At 38.5% G+C, this 23714-nt stretch overlaps 1 protein-coding gene across 5 annotated transcripts in view; it reads left to right on the top strand.

Annotated features, from left to right (window-relative positions):
* SH3KBP1 (SH3 domain containing kinase binding protein 1) overlaps positions 1-23714 on the top strand; it is a 158697-nt gene that overhangs the window by 6983 nt on the left and 128000 nt on the right. For 2 of the 5 annotated variants that reach the window (XM_039357215.1, XM_039357216.1), the window contains exon 2: positions 13199-13356. In XM_039357215.1, coding sequence (XP_039213149.1) covers positions 13199-13356 — 158 coding nt within the window. Of the gene's footprint in view, positions 1-13198; positions 13357-23714 lie in introns of those variants that run through there. The other 3 variants (XM_039357217.1, XM_039357219.1, XM_039357218.1) reach the window with 3 other exon arrangements.

The raw sequence follows: 23714 nt of genomic DNA, 5'->3' as shown, positions 1-23714 counted from the left end.
CTCTAGAAGATAGCAATGACATTCAAAATTATCTTGATTTGTTAGCAAAATGGACTTCAATGGAATTCAATACATGTATATAACGTTCATCTAGAAATGGCAATCAATTACATACATGTAAACTTAATGAATATTGGCTTGGCAATAATACTTGCAAAAAAATCTTGAGGAATAGTAGTTCATTAAAACCAAATTTGAGTTGGCCATATGATAGGGATGCAAATAAAAAGGTAAATGCCTTCTTAAGATGTATCAACAAAAATATCATTTTAAAATCGTAAGAAATTGTTCCCACCTTAAACTATTTCTCTAAGTTGCATATTTTAAGGGGGATTCTGAAATGGGCTCTTAGACAGGCAACAGGATTCTCCTGTTATTAGAAACTAAGTTAAAAGAAGAAGAATTGAAGGGAGATGTTTAGCCTTGAAGAGAACAAGGGTTCAATAACACTTTTGAAGTACTGAGAGGACATCACATGAAAGATCAGCGTGTCCTCTGTATTCTATAGTACAGAACGTAAGAATAATGGATTTTTTGAAATGAATGTTTAGAAAAACATAAAAAAACAAGAATAGCTAACAGTGGAGCCAATTATCCAGGAAAAGTGATAGACTCCCTTTCACTTAATAGTTCAAGCAAAAGCTGGACAGCCATTTATCTCACATGACTTAATATGAATTTCTGTGTAGAGCAGGAATTCAATTCAGTAGTCTAAGTGGTTTTCCCCAACTATTAGCAATTGTGTAAACTGAATCCTCCGTATTAGTTGTTCATCAAGACACTGTTTATGCAGTTTTGTACTATCTGATTTGACACATAAAGAATAAAAAATAAAACAAAAAGGCAATTGAAAGCAATTAAACTCTGTATCAAAACCCAGAGTCTGTAAGACAAGGATTCAAATCTTTCTTAGGAACAATATTCAGTGGGAAAGGAGGAAGAAGTTTCTTTTATTTGGGAAGGAAAGAAAATGGGATGAGTAATAAGAAAAATCAAAAGTTTATTCAGATAGTTTGTATTGGATTCTTTTAATTTACTTTTAAATTGGTCTTGAATCCTAATACAGATTATGTATAATAAAGTATGTACTAGGTGAAAAGAAGAAACTTTGTTCTGAAAGATACTTTCTTGTCCTTGAGACCCAAAGCATTTCATATCAAATCAGTTTATTACAGCCACATGGCCAGAAACAGTAAAATATCTAATTGTAGGCTAGTTAGATACATATATAAAAATGCACTGAGTATGTTCTAATGATGAGTAAGAACACATATAATAAAATTAATTTAAAGATTATTAAAAAGATCTAAAATATTTATCTTATTTATGTTCCAATGAAATGTGCAGAATCTAGCCACCTGTACCGAAACCACAGCCTGTTTGTCCTTAAGCAGCCACTGGAGATAAGTAATGTCAAAACGGCCAGGATACCTATCGATTATTGGGAGGATAAGGATTTTTTGAATATCTCTATAGAAAGAACATCGAAGGAGTATGTGTCCAACAGTCGCCCCCTCTCCTGAGCCACAGGAGCAGAGTTTTTCAGTCAATGGTATCTTGCCGTATAGGATAGCTGATGGAAGCGCATGGCACTGTGCAAGCAAAAAGGAGGGGGATGTGAGAGGAGGCGGGGCTGGGGCAATGGTGTGTGTGCCCACAAAGAGGGCTCCGAGTGCCGCATCTGGCATGCATGCCATAGGTTTGTCACCACTGGTCTAGTTTCTTGTTTTGAAGTTAGCATTTTATGTGTTATTTTATATAATATTTTTAATTCCATTTAATGTAGATGTTGCATTTTTCAATTTTTATGTAAAGTATTTTTGGTTAAAATATTAATGCAGTTCCAAAAGTAAAAGGAGAATTTTCTTTTCAAATTTCTGCTAATTTCATGAATATATGGCTAACTATTTATTTATTAATAATACCCAGTCCAATAAACTCTGGGCCACTCACAAATAAAGAACAACATAGTTAGGACCTATTTTATTGGTTTGCTCCAGATATCTGATGGATTTTACAGAGTTCCAGAAGGAGCTTGGGGCCATTCCATGGATATTGATACACAGTTCAACTGAGGCTTTAGTCACCACTTGGATTGAGAGTCTCACAATAGCCTTGGATCAAATTGTGGTTTTGCAGGCTCTCTCTGCATGTAAATCCTAGAAAACCCTTTGATTTTCTGATGTGCTTTGGGAGTTGAAGCAGTGTAAGTGACTCCTAGTGTTTTGCTGGAGGAAAACAGAGTTAATCTAACTGCGTACAGGAGAAAGTCTTTCTTAGGCATTGCTTTGTGGCATTAAGGATAGCAAAATATTGTTATTTCTCTGCCCTTATTATGTCCCTAGAGAGCCAGCCAGTGGTCCGGTTTAATATGACCCAATTTTTCTTAGGTAAGGAAAGTCTGAGAGAACATGTATAGAACTGCTGTAAGGATTATTTTCAACATCATTCAGATAAAATCACTTGTATTTGGATTTAGGGTTAGACTCTAGTTAGCTGTAATGTTTTGGTAGTTCTCCTTTCCCCAGGGTTGGATCCAGTTGATGTTGGTAGAGTGGAAGAGATTGAACCTGAGGCCTCTGCTTTGTGGGCTTCCCCAGGACTCTGCTCTCTTCCTACTTCTGCTCCATATCTACATGAAACCATTGAGGAGGTCATCCTTGTGATTGTAATGGTATGTGCAACTGAGGAGGAAGAGTTGCAGCCTGGACTACAGTTTGATAAAAATCTGATTCTGAAGGAAGAGAAACATCTTAGAAACATCTTAGTTTTGGGGAGAGTAAAAGTAATGGAAGGGAGAGGGTTTTCTAGACTTGCAAGGTTCTGTTAGTGTAATCTTATAGTAAAGATAGTATTTATTCATTTGCATTCCACCATAACTCGTAACATTCCAATATACACACTATAACTCAAGGCAGCAAACATATACAACGTGCCTTCTTCCTCTTTTTTCCCCCACAACAACAACCCTATGATGTGTTTGTCTGACAGCGACTAGCTTTCATGGCTAAGGCACCACTTCATCTCATGGTCTCCTGCTTTCTAGCTCAGTGCCTTAACCACTAGACCAGTGGTTCTCAACCTTTTTAATGCCGCGACCCCCAATGGGTCGTAAGTCGAGGACTACTCAACCGGTCGTAAGTCGAGGACTACTCAACTGGTGCAGCACCGTTTGCAGAATGGGACTTTTGGTGGGCTCAGCAGGGCAGAGACAGCCTGGACAATTCCTATTGGCTTTTGAAAGCCAATAGAATTAGACTCTATTCAAGAGAGTCTATTCTATTGGCTTTCAAAAGCCAATAGAATAAAAGGGAGTAGCACAGCTAAGGAAAAGGGGAAAAAAATGGTGGACTGCGTTGTTTGGCGACCCCCGTGAAATGGTCGTTCGACCCCAAATGGGGTCCCGACTCACAGGTTGAGAACCACTGCACTAGACCAAACTGGCTCTCATAGTTGATGCTTCTTGTCTGAACTACTTCAAAGGATTGAGAACAATACAGACAAGAGATGCCATTAAAATCTTTTTCTAGTGTTGAGCCTGTGGAGGTCTGGATGGGAAAGAATAGAAAGAATTTTGGCAAAATTGAGTGTTTGTGGGTTTTGAGACCATGAATTTACAGATTTTGTACCTCTATCTCTGGATGTGGATGCAGCAGTTCAAATGGAGTTGTTGAGTAATTTGAGGGTCTTCTTCAACTATAGATCTTGCTTGGAGAGCCTTTATACAGATTATCTTGTGCACCAATTACATTCATTTCAGGATTGGCCTTACTCATAATAACTCATGCTATAGGAACCTTCCATTTGAACTATTGTAATAAGCTCTACAAGTGGTTGCCTTAACATTCAGAAACTGCAGCTGACCCAGAATGCAGAACTTCCTGATGAGATACAAGGTTTGAGAGGAGACATCAAGCAGGTGAAGGACATAAAGTTGGTAAACAAGATAATCTTCTGGAAACTGAAGTAAATGAGGGAATTATCCTGGAATTTCATGCCAAAAAATTTCAGTTAAGATTCAGAGCAATTCCTGAACAACCTGAAGAGGACATCAGAGCAAGGATGATTAAAGCTTTGGCTGTGTTAATTGATTGTGGTGAAAAAAGTCTCAACCTGGACATAGACAAGGCGTATTGACTGAACTCGAAATTTGCTGCTATGAGAAAATTGCCAAGGGAAGTTTTGGTCCACTTTGTAAGAAAAACAATAAGGGACTGTGTTCTGAACTGTCATTTTAAATCAAAATTACGAATGTAGAATGTAGACATAATTATTTTGAAGGAAATTCCTCTAAGAATTTTGCAAAAAGGGAAACCTACTCATTCCTTACAGATATTCTGAAGATGAGAAAAAAACCTTTTCATTGGAATAAGTTTGAGGGGGGTGACACTTACATACTATGAACAAAGATTTTGACTGAACTCTATAGATAAAGCCAAGGTGTTTTTGAGCAGACATAAATTAATTTCAGAGACAGGTAATGAGATGGAGATGGATAAGTCTTCGGAAGCAGACCAGCTTCAAAAAATTGGTATTGAAGAAGAGATGCCTGAGGTGTCTGTACAGGAATCTGATGTTTCATTTAAAGATGGAAAGTAAACTCATTACATGGAATATCAATGGGGCTAATGCCCCATCTAAGCGTAAAAAAATATTTCATTATTTGAGAAAACTTAATGCTGGTATAATCTGTCTTCATGAAGCACATATTTAAAAACAATGAGAAATATCTAATAAATAAAAGACTAGGAGGAATTTGTATCTGCTGGATCAAAAAAGATAAATGGAGTGGTTTTATATATAAAAACCTAATTTAAATCTAGCCAACTTCTTATCAGATGAATATGGTAGATTCATAATAGTGGAAATTGAATTTAATGGAATAAAATCAATAGTGATTGGTCTATATGTGCCAAATGAGGGGAAAAATTTTTTTTAGTATCTTATAGACCAACTCTTGTCTTTTTCATATGAAAATTGGCTTATGCTGGATGATTGGAATGGAGTGACTTTGCCACTTTGGGATAAAACATCTACTAAGGGGATCAACTAGCCCAGGGCAAACTACCAAAGTCATTTTTTGAAATGATAGACAATTTATCAATTATGGAGGCATAAAAATGGCTTTGCAAGAAAATATACCTTTTTTTCAGAAAGACACAAATCTTTCTCAAGGATCGACATGATATGGACCTCTAAAAATTTAGCACATAGAACCATAACCCAACAGTTTTGGTTCTTAGAAAAAAAGTTTTGAGTTATAGATGGAGATTAAATGAATCTATTTTACAAAAGGAGACAACTGCAAAGAACTGCAAAAAGAAATTACATGAATATTTTGATAATAATTTAGGTAAAGGGACAGATCTAATTACTGGAAGGCTAGTAAGGCATTATGAGGGGTTATTTTATGCAATACAATTGGTTAGAGAAGAAAAAATCTTTGGAAAAGACCCAATCAGACAGAAAGAAATTGTTCTGCAAAAGTCACCCCCCGGACCCTAAAATTCTGCACCAAATTAACATACTACGTCAACAACTGTCTATGTTAACAGTCCAAGAAATAGAAATAAAATAGAGTTATGTGAAGCAAAGACATTTTGAGTTTGCAAATAAACCAGGGAGATGGTTGGCATATAGATTAAGAAAGGAGAGGGAAAAGAGAACGATTGAAAAAAATTGTGAAGGTAACAAAGTAATAACTGATAACGAACAGATTAAAAAATCTTTTCACAATTTTTATTCTAATTTGTATAGGATGCAGTAGTTAGATAGGTCAAAAATAGATGAATATTTGCTTAGACAAAATTTGCCAAAACTTTCACAAACTCAGAGACAATTTATGAGTGACCCAATAACTACCTTTGAAATATCAGAAGCTATAAGAAAAATAAAATCTGGCAAAGCTCTGGCCCAGTCAATATTATAAATGTTTTGAAGGTGAACTTCTTCAGCCATTAAAGGATATAATGATTGTTATATTACAGGGGAGAAAAATACCCACAACATGGACAGAAGCTAATATTGTGCTACTTCCAAAGGAGGATCAGGATGCCACAATGATAAAGAACTACAGATCAGTCTCATTGCTAAATAAGAATTATAAGCTATTTGCTGCAATTTTGGCAGAAAGACTAAAAAAACTTTTACAGGTATATATAATTCATGACGACCAAGGTGGCTTTCTGCCAAAAAGACAACTAAGGAATAACATGAGAATGTTTTGAATATTATTAAATACTTACAATATCACAACAAACAACAGGCAGTGTTAATATTCTTAGATGCTGAGAAGGCCTTTGACAACTTAAACTGGGTCTTTATGTTTAAAGTTCTGCAAGAAATGGACTTTGGGGGGAATTTTATTCAAGGGGTCAAAGCTGTTAATACATTACAGCAAGCAAAAATGGTTATTAATAGCGATCTAACTAACTCGTGGGAAATTCCCAAGGGTACAAGACAAGGATGTCCACTATCTCCACTGTTGTTTATCTTGGCGCTGGAAGTCCTGAACAGAGATATCAGGCAAGGCGAGAAAATAAAAGGTATAACTGTTAAGAAGGAAGTGTATAAATTGAGGGCCTTTGCTGATGATTTGGTGATATTTCTCAAGACCCAAAAAATAATATAGAACAGGGCTTTTCAATCTTTTCATCCATTGTACCACTTTTAGAATATGGCAACATCCGAGTACCACCAGTTGCCTAGCAAGGGGTCAAAAACTTGATGACCCCCCCAAAAAGGAAAAAAGTGATAAAGTACAGATAATCCTTGACATACAACAGTTCACTTAGTGACTGTTCAAAGTTCCAATGGCACTGAAAAGTGCCCCCCAAGCCACAGCCGAGCAAGACACCTGCCTGCTCAGCGGCGCTCTTCCTCCTGTCCGAGATTTTCATCGTTATCAGCATTTCTGTTGAGGATTGGCAGCAGGGGTGGGGTGGTGGGGGTATTTGGTTTTTATTCCCCCTGTCTACTGGTTGCAGCAGGTTTTGGTCACTTCACATGATCCTGGGACACTGTGACCGTCATAAATATGAATCAGTTGCCAAGCATCTGAATGTAAATCACAAGACCCTGGAGATGCTGCAACTTTCCACCTGATTGGTACTTCTTCAGGGCTCAGCAGAAGCACCAGGATCAGTGCCAAGCTCCAGCTGGAGCCTGGTGCTGATCCTGGCACTTCCACTGAGCCCTGACAGCCCTGCAGCTCCAGCCATCTCTCACTCAGGCTTGTGCGGTGCTGCCACCGGTTCAGCTCATTCCCTTCCCCCACTACCACTTTTCTAGTATGGTCGCGTACCACCTGCCAGGTGCCAATGTACCAAAGGTGGTACCCGTACCACTGGTTGAAAAGCCCTGATATAGAACACTTGATGAGGAAACTAAATGAGTTTGGCTCCTTGGCCGGTTTTAAAATGAACAAGCAGAAAACATGAGTAAGAATATGACCTCACATGATGGTGATATATTGACTAAAATGTCTGGTTTTAGGGTTGAGAAAAAGGTCAAATATTTGGGGATTACGTTAACAAATTCAAACACAAACATTTTCAAAAATAACTATGTGCCTCTCTATGTGCCTGAGCAGGGGGTTGGACTAGATGACTTCCAAGGTCCCTGCCAACTTTATGATGATGATGATGATGAAAAATTTTATAAGATGATGTACCATTGGTATTTAACACCAGATAAATTATCAAAAATATATAAAGGCATTTCAGATGAATGTTGGAAATGTAAATATAAAGAGGGGACTTTTTACCATTTATGATGGATGCGTGACAAAGCAAGAAAATATTGGAACAGGATTCATATGCTAATACAGAAAATTCTTAAAATGAATTTAGAAAGAAAACCAGAGACTTTTCTTTTGGAGCTAAGGGACAAAAACCTGGAAAAAAATATGGAACTTGATAGCAGCAAGAGTATATGCTCAGAAATAGAAGACTACATCAATTCTCACAACGGAGGAATGGTTGCAAAAACTGATGGAGCTAGCAGAGATGGCTAAATTGACTGTACTGAGTAAGAAAAGAACACCAATACTTTTATTGCTAAGTGAAAACCACTTCTAGACTTTGTGCTTGAGGTGGAAAAAAATTAAACTTTGATTTTGGGCTTTACCAATTAGATAGATTTGATATTATCAAAATGGCTAGTTTATGTTATTTTGTAAAAGTAAAAAGCTGAGGTTTGATGTTGATATTCTATTTTACTGCACCAAAGGAAGTTGGAAGTCAATGCCTTTTTTCTTTTTTCTTCCTTCCCTCACTTTGCTATTCCGTTTTCCCTTCCCTATGTTTTCTGCTATTTACTTTTGTATTTTCGTTGTATATTATAAACTAATAAAAACCTATGTGACAGATTAATTTGATTTTTTCCTGTACTTTTTTTTTTTAAAAAAAATATTGTTCAGCAAATACGAATTCTCCACATTTTGGGGAGATATTTATCTGGCCATGGACAGATCAATATGTAATCTCTTTTTAAGTAAGAGTTTAGAAATCACTGTTAGTTTTTGCTAAAATACTAAATTAGCATTATTACTGTGTTACTACTGAGTATACAAATTGTAAGCCGTTTTATGTTTAGAATTAGACAGTACTTTCTAAATACAAGAAAAATAATGGTACAAAGTGTATTTGTATCATTCATATTTGAAGTATGCCATTAGATCTGTACACATAATTCTTGAAATTAACTAGTAATTGCTATAATTATTCTCCATATGTGGATTGTTATCAAAACTGTTTTGCAGTATTTTAACATTACTAAATGACATGCAATTCATCTTAATTTGGTTAATTTTGCTTACTGTTACTATATACTAGTTTTCCAGCTTTTTCTTTTGAACTGCTTATTTAATAGTCCTCAGTACCAAGTGCAGTAAAACTTTAAAAAGCTTATTTTTATATCAACTTTATTATTACTCCAATTTATTTAAGACCTGTATAGCAAGAAGCCTATCGCGCCTGTCCCTACCAGCTCAGGAGCCGCCGGCACCAACAGCAGTAGTGCCAATCCCGCTCCCAGAGACCCGCCGGTCGCTACCAGTGTTCCATCGCCATCTGGCTCTGTCCCTGGAACATCTGGCCCCTTTCGACCTCTCTTCAATGATTTTGGGCCCCCATCTATGGGCTATGTGCAGGCTATGAAGCCACCAGGTGCCCAAGGCTCCCAGAGCACATATACAGATTTGCTTTCTGTAATTGAAGAGATGGGCAAAGAGATCCGACCTACATACGCAGGTAGCAAGAGTGTTATGGAACAACTGAAGCGTGGCATTATTCATGCCCGGGCGCTAGTAAGAGAGTGTCTAGCAGAGACAGAGCGCAATGCCCGCACGTAACACTCACTTCCTCCTGGCGCCACCCTTGGAGGATCTTAGCACTTTCCAGCTAATCAACATTTTAGAATCTGGAGTTTTCCCCTTCCTTTCAAATCTTTCTACCAATCAGTGTCTCAAGTCTTAGAACTGTGATAGCCTTCAAAGACCTTTATACCAATTGGCACCTAAGAATCTGAAGTATCTCCATTTACATCACAGAACTTCCCATCAATTGGCATTCTGGGAATATATACAGAAAACGTTCATTGTGCATATCCTTGGTTTACTAGTCAAAATAATTGCTGGTGACAAGTTCTATATCTTTATAAAATACATAAGGTTTTTGAAGAAATAAAAATCTTTAGAATTTGGATTATCTCTTCTTCACTGTGCTTTTCTATTTTTTTTATGTGGTGAGGGAAATATTCTCTACCTCGCTAAAATATTCCTGAAGGGCATGTATTGCAAGATATGCTTCCTTAGTAAAGCAGTATGAAACCCTCTCTTCCTCTTGCAACAAGAGTCTCAACCAGTGATCACTGAGCCTGTATTGCAAAACTTGTAATAAAATGTTTCTACTGTATAGCAAAAACAAAACAAAACAAAACATTTTTAGAAGTGTACTTTTTCCTGTGTGAAGTGTCAGAACAGGCTACTTTGTAGACTGGTATTCCACAGTAAATATTAATGTATTCATCTGATACATAATAGTCGAATGGCCATATAAACTATAGCAACTGTACAACATTTAACCATTGTTATAGTTGAATTTCCCTGATGGTTTCCTTTGCATGTTTTCCTGACAAGTCCTGTGGTAATGGATTGCATAAATATTTGCACAGAAAACTGGACATTATTGCATTTCTTGACTTGCTCTTTAAATAAGGAAATATGCTGAAGCATATCTTCAAGAAGACTTGGGTCCTAAAGAGTCAGAGAAATGGTCCAAATGTATATTTTGCAAAGTATTAGACAAAGTAATAGTGAAAGAGAGTAAACAAATAGTTATGAAAATAGTTCTACAAATAGTATAGCAATATTATATTTTAAGCTAAGGTGTTGAAATATAGGTCCCTATTTAAACAACAAGAAGTCTAATATTCATTGATACATGCAGGCTGAAACATATATCAAGATAAATCACCCAAATTTCATTCTTATTCCTATAATGTTGTGTTCTGATGAGCAGGCCCATATTTAAACACTAAGAAATCTAATATTGTAAGCTTTGCAAGGTAGGCCAGGCAGGAAACATGACCAGAGGAACTAATTCTCCTTGATTGTAAAGCTACATTAACAGAATCTTGCAAATCTGAAAGTACAATTCTGCACCATCTCCTTTACAGCCCAAAAAACTTGGGAGGGTCTCTTCTGAGCCTTTCCCCCATCCACTATCCACCTGCAAGCTATGTCTTTTCTTATCTGACTATTCCCTTGTCAGTGTCTCGTTGTCCAGTCTCCTATAGTCTTTCCCACATATTATTACAAATATGCTCTGATATACATAGAGAGGGTAAAAATGTTGTGCTAGGATTCACCTGTTGATGAAACACTGCCTTATAATGTTTATTAGTGACTACTGGAGTGATTGTGTCCATGTGCTGATGATGATCTACATCATCATAATTGAGTCAGATAAAGAGGTTTGTGGGGATGTACCTTCGATTCATTCAAATACTGACAGTTTTCTTGGCAACATTTTCAGAAGTGACTTTCTATTGTCTTCTTCCTAGGGCTGAAAGAAAGTGACTTGCCTTGATTTTAACTGGCTTCATGCCTAAACTGGCTTCATGCCTAAGGTGGGACTAGAATTTATGGTCTCCTGATTTCTAGCTTGGTGCACCAAACTGGCTTTCTAAAGGTAAAGGTAGAAAATGTTTATTCAGTTCATAGAAGACAGCTGCTTCAGTAAGATTGACATGGTAATATGATGGACTATATTACAGCAGTGGAAATTCCATTCCCAGTTGTGGTCATAAGCTGAGGCAACCTGTACTGATTTGACAGCAATATAGGCAAAAAGGATCAAGGGTGAATGTAATAGGCCTTGTATCTTGTAAAGTGAGCTACAGCTCACAAAGTCTTATGACTTTTAATAAAATTTGTTAACTTGGTATCAAGTTAAAGTGCTATCAGATTCCTTCTGATTTTTGGCCACCATTGGTTAACGTGGGTCTCCTATGTTTAATTGTTCTCAAGAGGTGCTTTGTGATAGGGAACTCTGGTGCCTTCGAAATCTGTGCTTTTGAAATATTTGTCCAGCCTTAATAAATATGAAATGAGAGATGATAGATGACAGCTAAAATCCTAGGATCAGTCAGCAGAAGTAAAGGATATTCTGCTTTTGCTAATTTCACCTTGTTTATTGCATGCATTTTAGAGCACTGAAATGTAAGAGGGCTGTGATGGAGCATATATAGGGGTTGCCAATAAAAAAAGATAAAGGGCCTGTAAATCATATCCATTGAGGAATGGTTGAATGAGTTGGATATGTTAGTCTAGAGAAGTGGCTATAAAAATATTATATGATTGTCATTCAAAGTAGAGATTTAAACAACAATGTTATGAAAACTTAGGCAGTGCAACAGATTCTTAGGAAAATTGGGAAAAGGTGCTAGGTAGTCAGTATGGCCATTATACTATAATAGTAAATTTATTGTATTGGCTGGAGTAGATAGCTTTTGTTTAACAAAGGTTAACACTGATATTAACAATATCTGATATCTGCCTGTATATTGAGTCCCTACTCTGCAACAAACACATATTTGTAGTACTTTTGTATTTTTGCACTAATCAGAAACATTGCCTGCTATATGTCAATGAAGATTCTCAATCATCCAGGTAAAGTTATCTGAAAGCTGAGTCATGGCAACTGGACTTATTTTCTTGCTAGTTTGAGACATTTCACTGGTTATCCAAGCAGCTTCAGTTGTCATGATTTAACGTTCCAATGATTGCCTGATCTACTTTGGAAGTGCAGTTTTAAAGCAACTGGTATTGTATCAGGATGCTTTTTTGAGCAATATTGTAACGAATTGTGAGAATAAAACATCTTTTCCATTCTCTCAGAAACAAGTGTGATACTATGCAATCCTTCTGAATCAAAATAAACATTCTTTAGTTTTAATGGATCTAAAAATAATATTTTACCTTCAACTAGAAGGAATGGATACGATCATGTTAGATCGGTAACACTGAATCTTTTGGGTGTGGAATCTTTTAGTTATAAAATGCCTAACTTGACTCTTGCGACATGTCACACCCACCCACTCCCAAACAAAAGAGAATCAATTTTTTATGTCCCTGTCCATCTATGCCACTCTGAACAATGGCACTTGGTGGCAGGGCCAAGACTGGCCCAAAGTTGAGGCATGGGCTTCAACTTCACCACTGTCACTCAAAAAGGCTGCTTCACTTCATTCCCCAAGGTGTGTGAGCCTTTGGGAAAGGCATGATTTCCCCTGTGGCCCAGTGATCCCCAAGATCTGCCATGTATTACTTACCTTCAGGCAGTATTCTCTTTCTGTTAACAGGCCCCTGTGACCTACCCAAGGCAGTTTTGGGTTGCATGAGGCCTTCTTTCTTCACAACTATTTAATAATAGTTTAAATAGTTAAGCATCCTAGGGTCCTTTCAAAGGGAATGGAGAGAAACTAATTTTAGATAGGTTGCCTGATGCAACTCCCCACCAGTCCCTGTTGCTAGAAACAATTTTATTTTACTTTGACTCTTTTGGACAGTTTTGTAATTTGTTAAATGTTGCTGATTGGATTATGGGTATTCATTCATGTATTTTAAAAATTAGAGAAATCATTCTGGATTCCCCCCCCCTAATTTTGTACTGTATCATTATATTTTCCCTTCTAGTGGAGGCGATAGTGGAGTTTGACTACAAGGCTCAACATGATGATGAGCTGACAATCACTGTAGGTGATATCATCACCAACATCAGAAAAGAAGATGGAGGTTGGTGGGAAGGACAGCTCAAAGGCAGAAGAGGTTTGTTCCCTGACAACTTTGTAAGAGTGAGTACAAAGTGAAAACTGTTGTTTTATGTCATCAACTTACATTATCTTGTTGAGATGCAGGTTTGCAATATTGGGAGCCAAACTGAAAACTGAATTGTTTGAAAAGCTTTATGAAAAAAAATAAATGATACTTGTTGTTTTTGTTATAATTGCTACTGATGTATTGTTTTTGTGATATTTTCATAATCACCTTTTATTTTTATTTATTTAGTGTTTCATTTGTATTAATATTGATGTAAAACATTGAGAAACAGGTTCAGTTGTGGCAGTATACAAAAAAGTAAACAATGACTTTTTATCAAATTGAAGGTAAAGATTTTAGCATAAGAAAAGAACAGAACACAATTACATATGCGTTGATATGTTCAATTATTTTATAAAAATCACAATTATATAGCACTTATAGTTTATTTTTAAGATATGTATTTAAAATATTGCATTTAAGACATAATAGAGATTTGTGAAGGCAGAGGGTGCTAAGAATCATCAGGGTAAATCAGGCTGCCTTTGGACTTTGGACAGGAATGGTCAACATTCAAACAATGAAAACAGACGCTCACCTAAAAGAACTGCTGATTGAATTTAACAATATCCATTGGGCTATCATTGGATTATGTGAAACATGACAAAAAAGTGAAAAATTAGTTGAACTTGATAGGACTGGGCACTAGAGATACCGAAGATGGACGATTTGGCAAAGTTGGTTTTCTCATCAACCAAAAGCTGAAAGACTCTGTTGTAAAATTTGAAAGTATATCAGACAGAATAGCTCAATGCATCATTCAATTGAACAAACTATACAAGTTTCAAACCTTCCAAGCTTATGTGCCAACAATAAGCTATAGTTTTGATGACGTTGAACAGTTTTACGACAATGTGGCCCGCCTTCAAGACAAAGAAAAATGCCAATACAAAATACTAATCGGTGACTTTAATGCAAGGAAGAACAATACCTGGAGAAAAAGCAACTGGCCTGTATGGAAGTGGTGAAAGAGATAATAAAGGTGACAGACCAATAGATTTTGCTGAAGGACAGGAACTGTATATCATGAACTCATTTTACAAGGAAAAAAGCTAGCAGAAAATGGACATGGAACAGTCCATCTGGGTACACAAGTGAAATTGACTACATCGTGTCAAGTGATAAAACCATATCCTGCAATTGTACTGTCATCAATCGTTTTAATGTTGGAAGTGGCCATAGAATGGTATGAGCTAAAGTGAAGATAGACTGTCAAAAAGTGCATATGAAAATGATAAAGACATCACAAAAAACAAAAATAAAGAGTGACAAACTGTTAGAGAAGAACAGTGATTTTGAGATTAATCTAAATCACTTTGCTCTACTGCAAGATTTGGAAGAGATGAATATTACAGACCAAAATGAACAAATAGTCAAAAACATCCTTGAATCTGCTACATCTATAGCACTGCCGGAAAAACACCTTGTACAGTCTCTGATATGAAACTATTGATTTAATACAAATACAATGGACAATGAAGAATGTCTGAAGTTTCACTAATAAATTGGAGTATGTTGAACTTTGTAAGACCTTAGGAAAACGTATCCAAGATGAAATGCATCAGTTTAATGTGAAGCTTGTGGAAAATGCAATTGAAGAAAACAAAGGGACTAATAGAGCAAAATGGAAGCTTATATATACAAGAAATAAGACTATTGCATTAAAACGTGAAGATGGCTCTTGTGTGTAGAACAAGATAGGAAATGTTGGAAATAATTGGAAAATTCTATTTAGAGCTATACAACGATCAAGATTACTCAAAAGTAACAACACCCACAAAAGAAGAAATGCCAAATATCCTAGTGGAGGAGGAATCAAGTGCCATAAAATCAATGAAAAATGGCAAAGCTTCAGGAAATGACTGTGTTATGATTGAAATACTGAAAGTTGGTGGTCTCAGTTTACACAAGATACTAGCAAAACTATACTCGAGATGCCTCAGAAAAGAAAAAATATCCGATGCATAGAAAAATGCTGAAGTTATTCTTATACACAAGAAAGGGCCCCAAGATGATTTAAAGAACTATTGCCCAATAAGTCTTCTTTCAATCATCTACAAGGTTTTCACCAAGATAATAGCAAAATGAGTATTGAGAAGATTAAATGATGCAAAGCCAAAGGAGCAGGCAGAGTTCAGAAATGGTTACAGCACAATGGATCATATCCAGGATGTTCAGCAAATCATTGAAAGGCACAACAAGTACACCATGTCTCGGTGCATTGTTTTCATTGACTACGAAAAGGTATTTGATTCAGTATTCCAGCAATCAATAATTAATGCATTGCTCAGCCAAGGCATAGACACTGTTTACATAAACTTACTACAATCAGTATATGAAAAAAAAACAATAGCGATTATTTGCTTTAATGATGTTAAAGTGAAAATCAACATAGAATGAGGTGTACGACAAGGTGATCCAATAGCACCTATCCTTTTCTCAGCCGGCCTTGAAGAAGTATTTCGCAAACTAGATTGGGCAAAAGATAGAATAAAAATCAATGGCTCTTATTTAAATAACTTAAGATTTGCAGATAATGTTGTTCTCTTCTTACAAGACTCAGAAGAGCTACAAAGACACATAAAAGAGCTGCACAAAGCAGGAGAACCATTTGGCTTAAAAATAAACCTGAAAAAGAGCCAAATAAATTCACCAAAGAAAGAAAAAATTATATCAGAAGAACTAGACCGCTACATATACCTTGGCCAACAGATCTCAATGGTAAGTGATAACAATAAAAGAAATCGGCAAAAGAAAGCTCAGGACTATATTGGTTGGAAACATGCGGAAGAGGCTTTCATCCTGCAGATGATAGACAATAGCTAAAATGATGATGATGAGAGATTTGTGAACATAAATTCAGTTATAAAATTGTTCTAAATTTATAGTTACTGTAAATAACCATGTTGTAAAGTAAAGCTAACAAGTAGTAATTTCTGGCTCTGTTCATATTCTTAATTTTTTTCTAATAGAGGAAAGGCTAGAATGGATCTGTCAGGCTTTATTTTTCTTAAAATTGTGAGAAATCAAAAGAGGAAGAAAATATCTACTTTGTGCAAGTTAATTTGGTAAAATAATTTCTTTTTAGTGAGTTCATGCTCAGCAAAGCAAGTGCTCTAGTATAAAAGGTAAAGATATCAGTCTTCTGAGAAATACAAATGTTATGCTATGGTGTCATAAGGCCAAAGAACATATTGTCAAACCTTCAAACAATTCTGTCTGCAGCCATCTTTACTTGGTTTTCGGTTGCCACAGCTATGGGAGAGGGGGAGTTTTGTTCTTTTAGTTTAGCCATAACAAATACTTTCTTATGGGAACCAAGGTCAAGCTATCTAAGTTTTGGCGGGCTGGAGATATCATTAGAAAGCCCGCCAAATTAGTTAATTGGGGATTGTGATTTATGACAACTGTAGGGGTGGGGAGTTCAACTTTTACTTTATAACCTTTGGTGGGTTGAGAACTTTCAGTCTTGGGTTCACCTTTGTTCGTGCCGATACTATGTAACCATTAAAAGTATTCTTTGAGGAAAGCAATTGCCTCAGAGTTCTTATTTCTACTGGTCCCATCTATCGGAACCATGACACATATTTTGAGATAGTTCCATTGCTAATCTATGCCTATTTCCTTTAAATTAGTGTATATGTTAATAGATAGTACAACACAAATGTATATACACAAATAAAGTGGAAGATGATAGTGGCAAAATTTTGCTGACTTTAATTTGTTAAGTGCAACAATACAATTCTCGAACTTGTGGATTGTAATGTTTGAAAGAATCTACATTGATTGTCCCTTTTTCTTCTTCTTCATCTGGATATTATTTGTGCTTCAGATGGTTTGAAGTATAAACTGTCCTGGTACATTTTTGACCAACTGTACATTGTGTAAGTTGTAGGTTCTCTGATGATTTTGATGATTGGTACATAATAAAATAACTTTTTTTGGTGGAATATGCTATAAGTTATTTTGTGAAAACTTAGAACCATTTTAACATACAAAATATATGAAAGAAGAATGCATCTCTCCAGATAAATAATAAAACTAAGTAATATCGTTTGATTAAAAATGCATAAAAATGCATTTCTTTTTAAAGAAATTGAAGAGCTTCTCAGATTCAGTTCTTCTTTTGGCCTAAAGAGCACAATATAATTTCTTTCACATACAGACTTTCTTTTTGAATAAAAGATAAGTATGGCAAAATGACTAGAGATACAGTATATATGAAATAAACAGAACATTAAACAATTGTATGTAATTTAGATTTCATAGTTACTGCCTTATTTAACTATAAAGTTTTTTAAGAGTACATTAACCAACATCCGGTATTACTGCTTACTAAATTTAAGCTTCAGAATGGTAGTTACACAGTATATAGGATATTCTTCCCAAGCTGATAGTCTCCAGTTGGATTGAACATTGGATAGAAATTCTCAGGTTGCATTATTATCCCAACTCATCTGGTGGTCATCATAATGATGAATGCTGTCGTAGGACACAGTATTTATAGATGTCTCTACACAAATATACTTACTATTGATAGCTGATGGCTTTGCCTGGCATGTAAAGATTGAGAGTGCATTAAATCTTAGGAAACTTAGAAATAAAATGCCAGTATCTAGATTTTCTCACAGTTCAGGATGAAGAAAGAAAGAAACAAACTGTTAGAAACAAAATCGTAAAAGAGTAGGCAGAGCTGGGGAGTGGAGTTAAAGCATCATCAGTTTAGAATCCTTGCATTGCCACAAGAAATCCAAATCCAGCCCCCTTTAATTCCACTGAGTTTCAGCGCACAGTGCAGAGAGAAGGTGAGACACCAGATGCCTTTTGGGTTCGCCTCCTGGAGGTGGGGGTTGCTTTTGTCCACTTAGATGTGAACAACCTTAATGACGAGTGGATCCTGGCCTCGGCATTCGTTGATCAGTCGGCCATCGACATCTGGAACCCCTTCCACCGAATTGTATCTAACTGGTCCAGTTTAGAGATATCAGAACTACAAAGAATAGCAAATTTCATATTTGATCAAAGGAAAAGACTGAGAGAAGAAGAAAGAAGAAGAGAAATAGAAAAGGGAAGATTTAAAAATGTTTGCAGAAATACGAAACAACAGGATGTGTCCAAACCCTCTTCTAGCAGATAACCATCCCAGATGCCCTTGATGTGAAGAAACAGGGGAATAAAGAATAAGATGCCCCCACTGCTTCAAGTATGGCAGGAGGGGATATCTAAGGAAGGACTGCAGGGAAAGTCATTTCCCTCCTCCAAGAGTCCTATTTTCTAAGAGACCCACTGCCTCCAATGGGAGAGAAAACCCCAGGCCTCCTCACCATGTACAGGTCGAGGATGGCTTCAGGACCTTATGACTCAGCCCTGAGCCAGCAGAATTCAGGGCCATCTTCACTGGTCTCACCATTCCCCTAAGGACTGATCATGAAGGCAAGTCTCTCCTCTCCCTCATCATAGGAGAAAAAACATACGATTGCCTGGTGGATACCAGAGCCACCTCATCACTAATCACTGAGCTCCCATTTAGAGGATCAGTAGTGCCAGGAGCCAGGCATTATCATTGGAGTAGGGGGTAAAATAATCCCTGTAGAGCAGTGGTTCTCAACCTGTGGGTCGGGATCCCATTTGGGGTCGAACGACCATTTCACAGGGGTCGCCAAACAACGCAGTCCGCCATTTTTTCCCCTTTTCCTTAGCTGTGCTACTCCCTTTTATTCTATTGACTTTTGAAAGCCAATAGAATAGACTCTCTTGAATAGAGTCTAATTCTATTGGCTTTCAAAAGCCAATAGGAATTGTCCAGGCTCTCTCTGCCCTGCTGAGCCCGCCAAAAGTCCCATTCTGCAAACGGTGCTGCACCAGTTGAGTAGTCCTCGACTTATGACCGGTTGGGGGTCGTGGCATTAAAAAGGTTGAGAACCACTGCTGTAGAGTTCACCAATGTTATAAAGATTGAGATAGGACCTTTCTCCCTGGACCATTCATTCACTATCTGCCCTCAGTCTCCCTTGTCACTGCTAGGCAGGGATCTCTTATGCAAGCTTGGAGCCACAATAAAGTGCTCCCCTGATGGGCTCACTTTAGATATCTCAGCTAAACACATCCATTGTACAACCATTCCAGCCCCCTCAGACCAATTACACCCTGACCTATAGGACTTGCCCCCTTCACTATGGGACTGGGACTCCACTGAGATGGGCTTCCTTAAGGGAACCACCCCAGTTAAAATACAAATCAAAGCAGAACCACCTCCTTGCATTCCCCAGTACAGAATAATGGCTGAGGCAATTGAACCAATTAGAAAACTAATCAAGGTATACATGGGATAAGGGGTCCTCCAAAAGTGTACCTCCCCTTGTAATACTCCAATCTTCCCAGTCCAAAAACCCTGGACTGACTCAGAAGGTAACGCCATCTTCTGTTTTGTGAATGATCTGAGGCTCGTGAATGAATATGTGGTACCAAACCCAGCCACTATTATCACAGGAATACCAGTCTCAGCAATTATCTTCACAGTAATAGATCTTTGTGCAGCATTCCGATAGACCCAGCTTCCCAGTATCTGTTTGACTTTACATGGGAAGACCAGCAACTCACTTGGACTCCCCTTCCTCAGGGATATATGGAATCATCTATCCTGTTCTCTCAGATCTTAAAGGCAGACCTGTCATCCATCCGCCTTCATGTAAATCATCCCTAGTCCAGTATGTGGATAGTCTATTATTAGCTTCAGAGACAGAGGATGACTGCAGGACCGATACTTGTCATTTACTCAACTGCCTAGCAGAGAGGGGACACAAGGCATCACCCTTAACTTCAATATTTACAGAGGGATGTGACCTACTTGGGTTATGTCATCTCCCCTGGGACCCAAAAATTAGCTCCAGAGCAGGTCAAGACTATATTGGGCATAGAACCAATGCCAGGTTAGAACTTTTCTGGGGGTCTTGGGATTCTGCAAACCCTGGATCCCCTCATTTGGACAGCTGGCTAGACCCTTTGTTCAGTTAACAACAAAGGAAATGACAGACTCTGTTCTATGGATTAAGTCACTGGCCCACGCTTTTGAATAAGTAAAATGAACTTTAACCTCAGCCCCAGTCTTGGGCTTGCCAGACTACCAGAAATCCTTCATATTTTTCATATATGAAAATCAGGGGGTGGGCTCTGGAGTATTAACACAAAAATTTGGACCTACACTATGGCCAATAGCATACTATTCTGTCCAACTGGACCTAGTAGCCCAGGAGCCATTCCTTGCTGCAGGCAGTGGCTGCAACCATAGAAATAGTAAAACTATCAAAGGACCTCATCCTTGGCCACCCTTGGCTAAGGGTCCCCCATGACTTCTTTGCCATACTTCTTAAATCCCAAATCCAAGACTTTACCCAGAAGTGACTGGCACAATATGAGACTGAGCTTTTTACCATTGACCACATCACCTTTGAATGATGTTTGATACTGAATCCAGCCACCCTGCTGCCAGTGGAGTGTGCAGACAACATCCTACATGACTGCCTTCACTTTATCCACGACATTGAGTTGCTATGACCTGATCTGACTGATGTGCCTCTACAAAACCCAGTCATGGAGCTTTTCACCGACGGATCATCCTATCTGCATGAAGGGACCCAAATCACTGGTGCCGCAGTTGTCTCCCTGCATGAGATCGCCCATTGCCCCCTGCCACCTTCTGCGACTCATCTGCCAACAGTTATATTCAAAGGGATATTGTGGGATCCAGGCTATGGTAGATGCTACCAGACAGGTCAGGTATGCACCTGGAGTTTATAGTGAAGCTGTGGAAGTAGCAAAAAGCTGTCATCATGAAAGGCAATTCAAGAGGGAGGGAGATCATGGGTACAATGTCCTTTCAAAAAACTACAGCTGGGCTTTATATAGCTACCAAAGGCTAACAGTTTTCTATATGTGTTAGTATGTAGGGACCAGCTCACCTACTGGATCGAGGTTTTCCCTTGTCATCATGCCACCGTACATGAAACAGCCTGGCACCTACTAAAAGATATAGTGCCAAGGTTTAGGGTGCCTAATGTCTTAGACATGGACTGAGGGAAACACTTTGTGTCACAAGTGATTACCCATTTGTTGCAAGCTCTAGGGACAACCCAGAACCTTCATGTGCCTTACCACTAGGCTTTGTCTGGGGGTAGAATATCAGAATAGGAAGCTTAAGATCCTCCTAGGCAAACTTTGTCAGGAGACACACCTGCCATGGCCTCAAGTGCTACCCGTAGCTCTATTCAATCTAAGAACCAAACCTAGATGAGACTTAGGCACCTCCCCTTTTGAATTACTCTTTGGCTGCCCCCAGACACCATGCAGGGTTTCGATCCCCACTCCCTTAGCCTAGAAAAGGGGGAGGTGGTCTTATCAAAGCTATCATTCAGCCTTGCACCAGCAGCTCCAGAGATTGTGGAAACATAGTGCCTTGACACAGACATTGTCACTCGAAGAGAATCTTTATCCCTTCGAGCCAGGAGATTGGGTCTGGATCAAGTCATTCTCCCAGAAATATTCCCCATGCAACAAATGGAAACAACTCAAACAGCCATAAAGGTAGCAGAGAAGGATGGCTGGATCTACTGGACCCACATCAAGCCGGCAGTTTTTGACCATAACATTGAATCAGCCCCGACGCCGAAGGTGTCACCTCTAAGACTGCAGAAGGACCCAGAGACAGACAAATGGGCATTAAGGATTCTATTTTGAGATGAGAACCATGGGGAAGACTGGGGGGGAGGTTGAAATGTGTTCTAGCATTGTACCTAATATATTCTGTGACACAGCTGACCAACTGATTTATGGAAACAAATCTGTTCCCTGACAAGGGAAATATATGGGTATATTTGGCAAATGAAGTGTTAAATACTACATAATTCTATATAAAAGGGGGAAAGTTGGTAAGGATATTTTGTCAACCTGCCTCATAGGTCCATAAGCCATCCAAAATTTCACTTGACTCAGAGATTTCTATTTAACAGTTTCATATTCCACCATTTTTGACCCAGCACAAATTTTAAAGAAGAAAGCACTGTTAATGTAACTAATGACATGGATGCTTCAAAATGGACGGTTATATAACTCCAAGGGTACCAAATTGCCAAAACTTGAATAATACTGCCCTCTCCTGCAACCATACCAAGATAATTCCCTTTGCATATAACCAGATCAAACTTCCCTTGTTGTGGTTCATACTCTATGACACAAAGGCTTATTTGTACATCCCTGCCAATGCCACCGGGGGACCCTACACTCTGGGACAGTTAGAAGTTTTCATGCCCTTCCTAAGAGGTGGCAGAGAAGGGGTCTCCAAATCCTAACATCCGATTGTGACTCCCAAGTGCCCTTACTCACCAAAATGGAATATGTGGCACTAGCAGCATCATTGGTAGGTGTGCCAGCACTTACTGTGGGTAATGTAAGAAACATAAGCATCTGGCATGCAACCTCATAAAAAGTCTAAATTCGACCTCCCAAGCCCTAGATCAGTGGTTCTCAACCTTTTTAATGCCGTGACCTCCAACCGGTCATAAGTCGAGGACTACCCAACCGGTCATAAGTTGAGGACTACCCAACTGGTCGTAAGTTGAGGACTTTCCCTGCCCGGGAGCGCTGCGCATGCGTGGTGCCGCCCCCTGCGCCGGCCGAGGCATAGCTGGCAAGCGGCAGAGACAGCGCAGGCCGACCACTGGCTGGGCCACCAGCTGGCCCAGCCCAAGGAAGGTAAGGCACCCGCCGGGCCCCACGCGCGCCAGCAACCCTCCCTGCGCCTGCTGGCCTCCCATCTCCCACCCCTGGCCCTCTTTTACTTACATTTTTAGTAGTTGCTCAGCAGGGAGGGGAGGAAGCTTCCAGACAGCTCGCCTTCACTGCAGACAACTTGCAGTACCGTTTGCAGAATGGGACTTTTGGCAGGCTCAGCAGGGCAGAGACAGCCTGGAGAATTCCTATTGGCTTTTGAAAGCCAATAGAATTAGACTCTATTCAAGAAAGTCTGTTCTATTGGCTTTTAAAAGCCAATAGAATAAAAGGGAGTAGCACAGCTAAGGAAAAGGGGAAAAAATGGCGGACTGCGTTGTTTGGCGACCCCCGTGAAATGGTCGTTCGACCCTAAATGGGTTGAGAACCACTGCCCTAGATGCCCTGAACAGGGAACTGAGACAGGTTAGAGAAGCTATACTTGGAAAATAAGGCAGCCATTGATTACTTACTACTGAGACACAATTATGGCTGCTCGGAGTTCCAAGATATGTGTTGCTTCAATTTAACTGAATACTCAGAACTAGTAGAGAGTGAAACATTTTAAAGA

This window comes from Crotalus tigris, unplaced genomic scaffold (assembly GCF_016545835.1).
Source record: "Crotalus tigris isolate CLP2741 ecotype Arizona unplaced genomic scaffold, ASM1654583v1 scf7180000018879.704157, whole genome shotgun sequence".
NCBI classification, from domain to species: Eukaryota; Metazoa; Chordata; class Lepidosauria; order Squamata; family Viperidae; genus Crotalus; species Crotalus tigris.
This window is presented reverse-complemented; position numbering and strand designations above follow the sequence as displayed.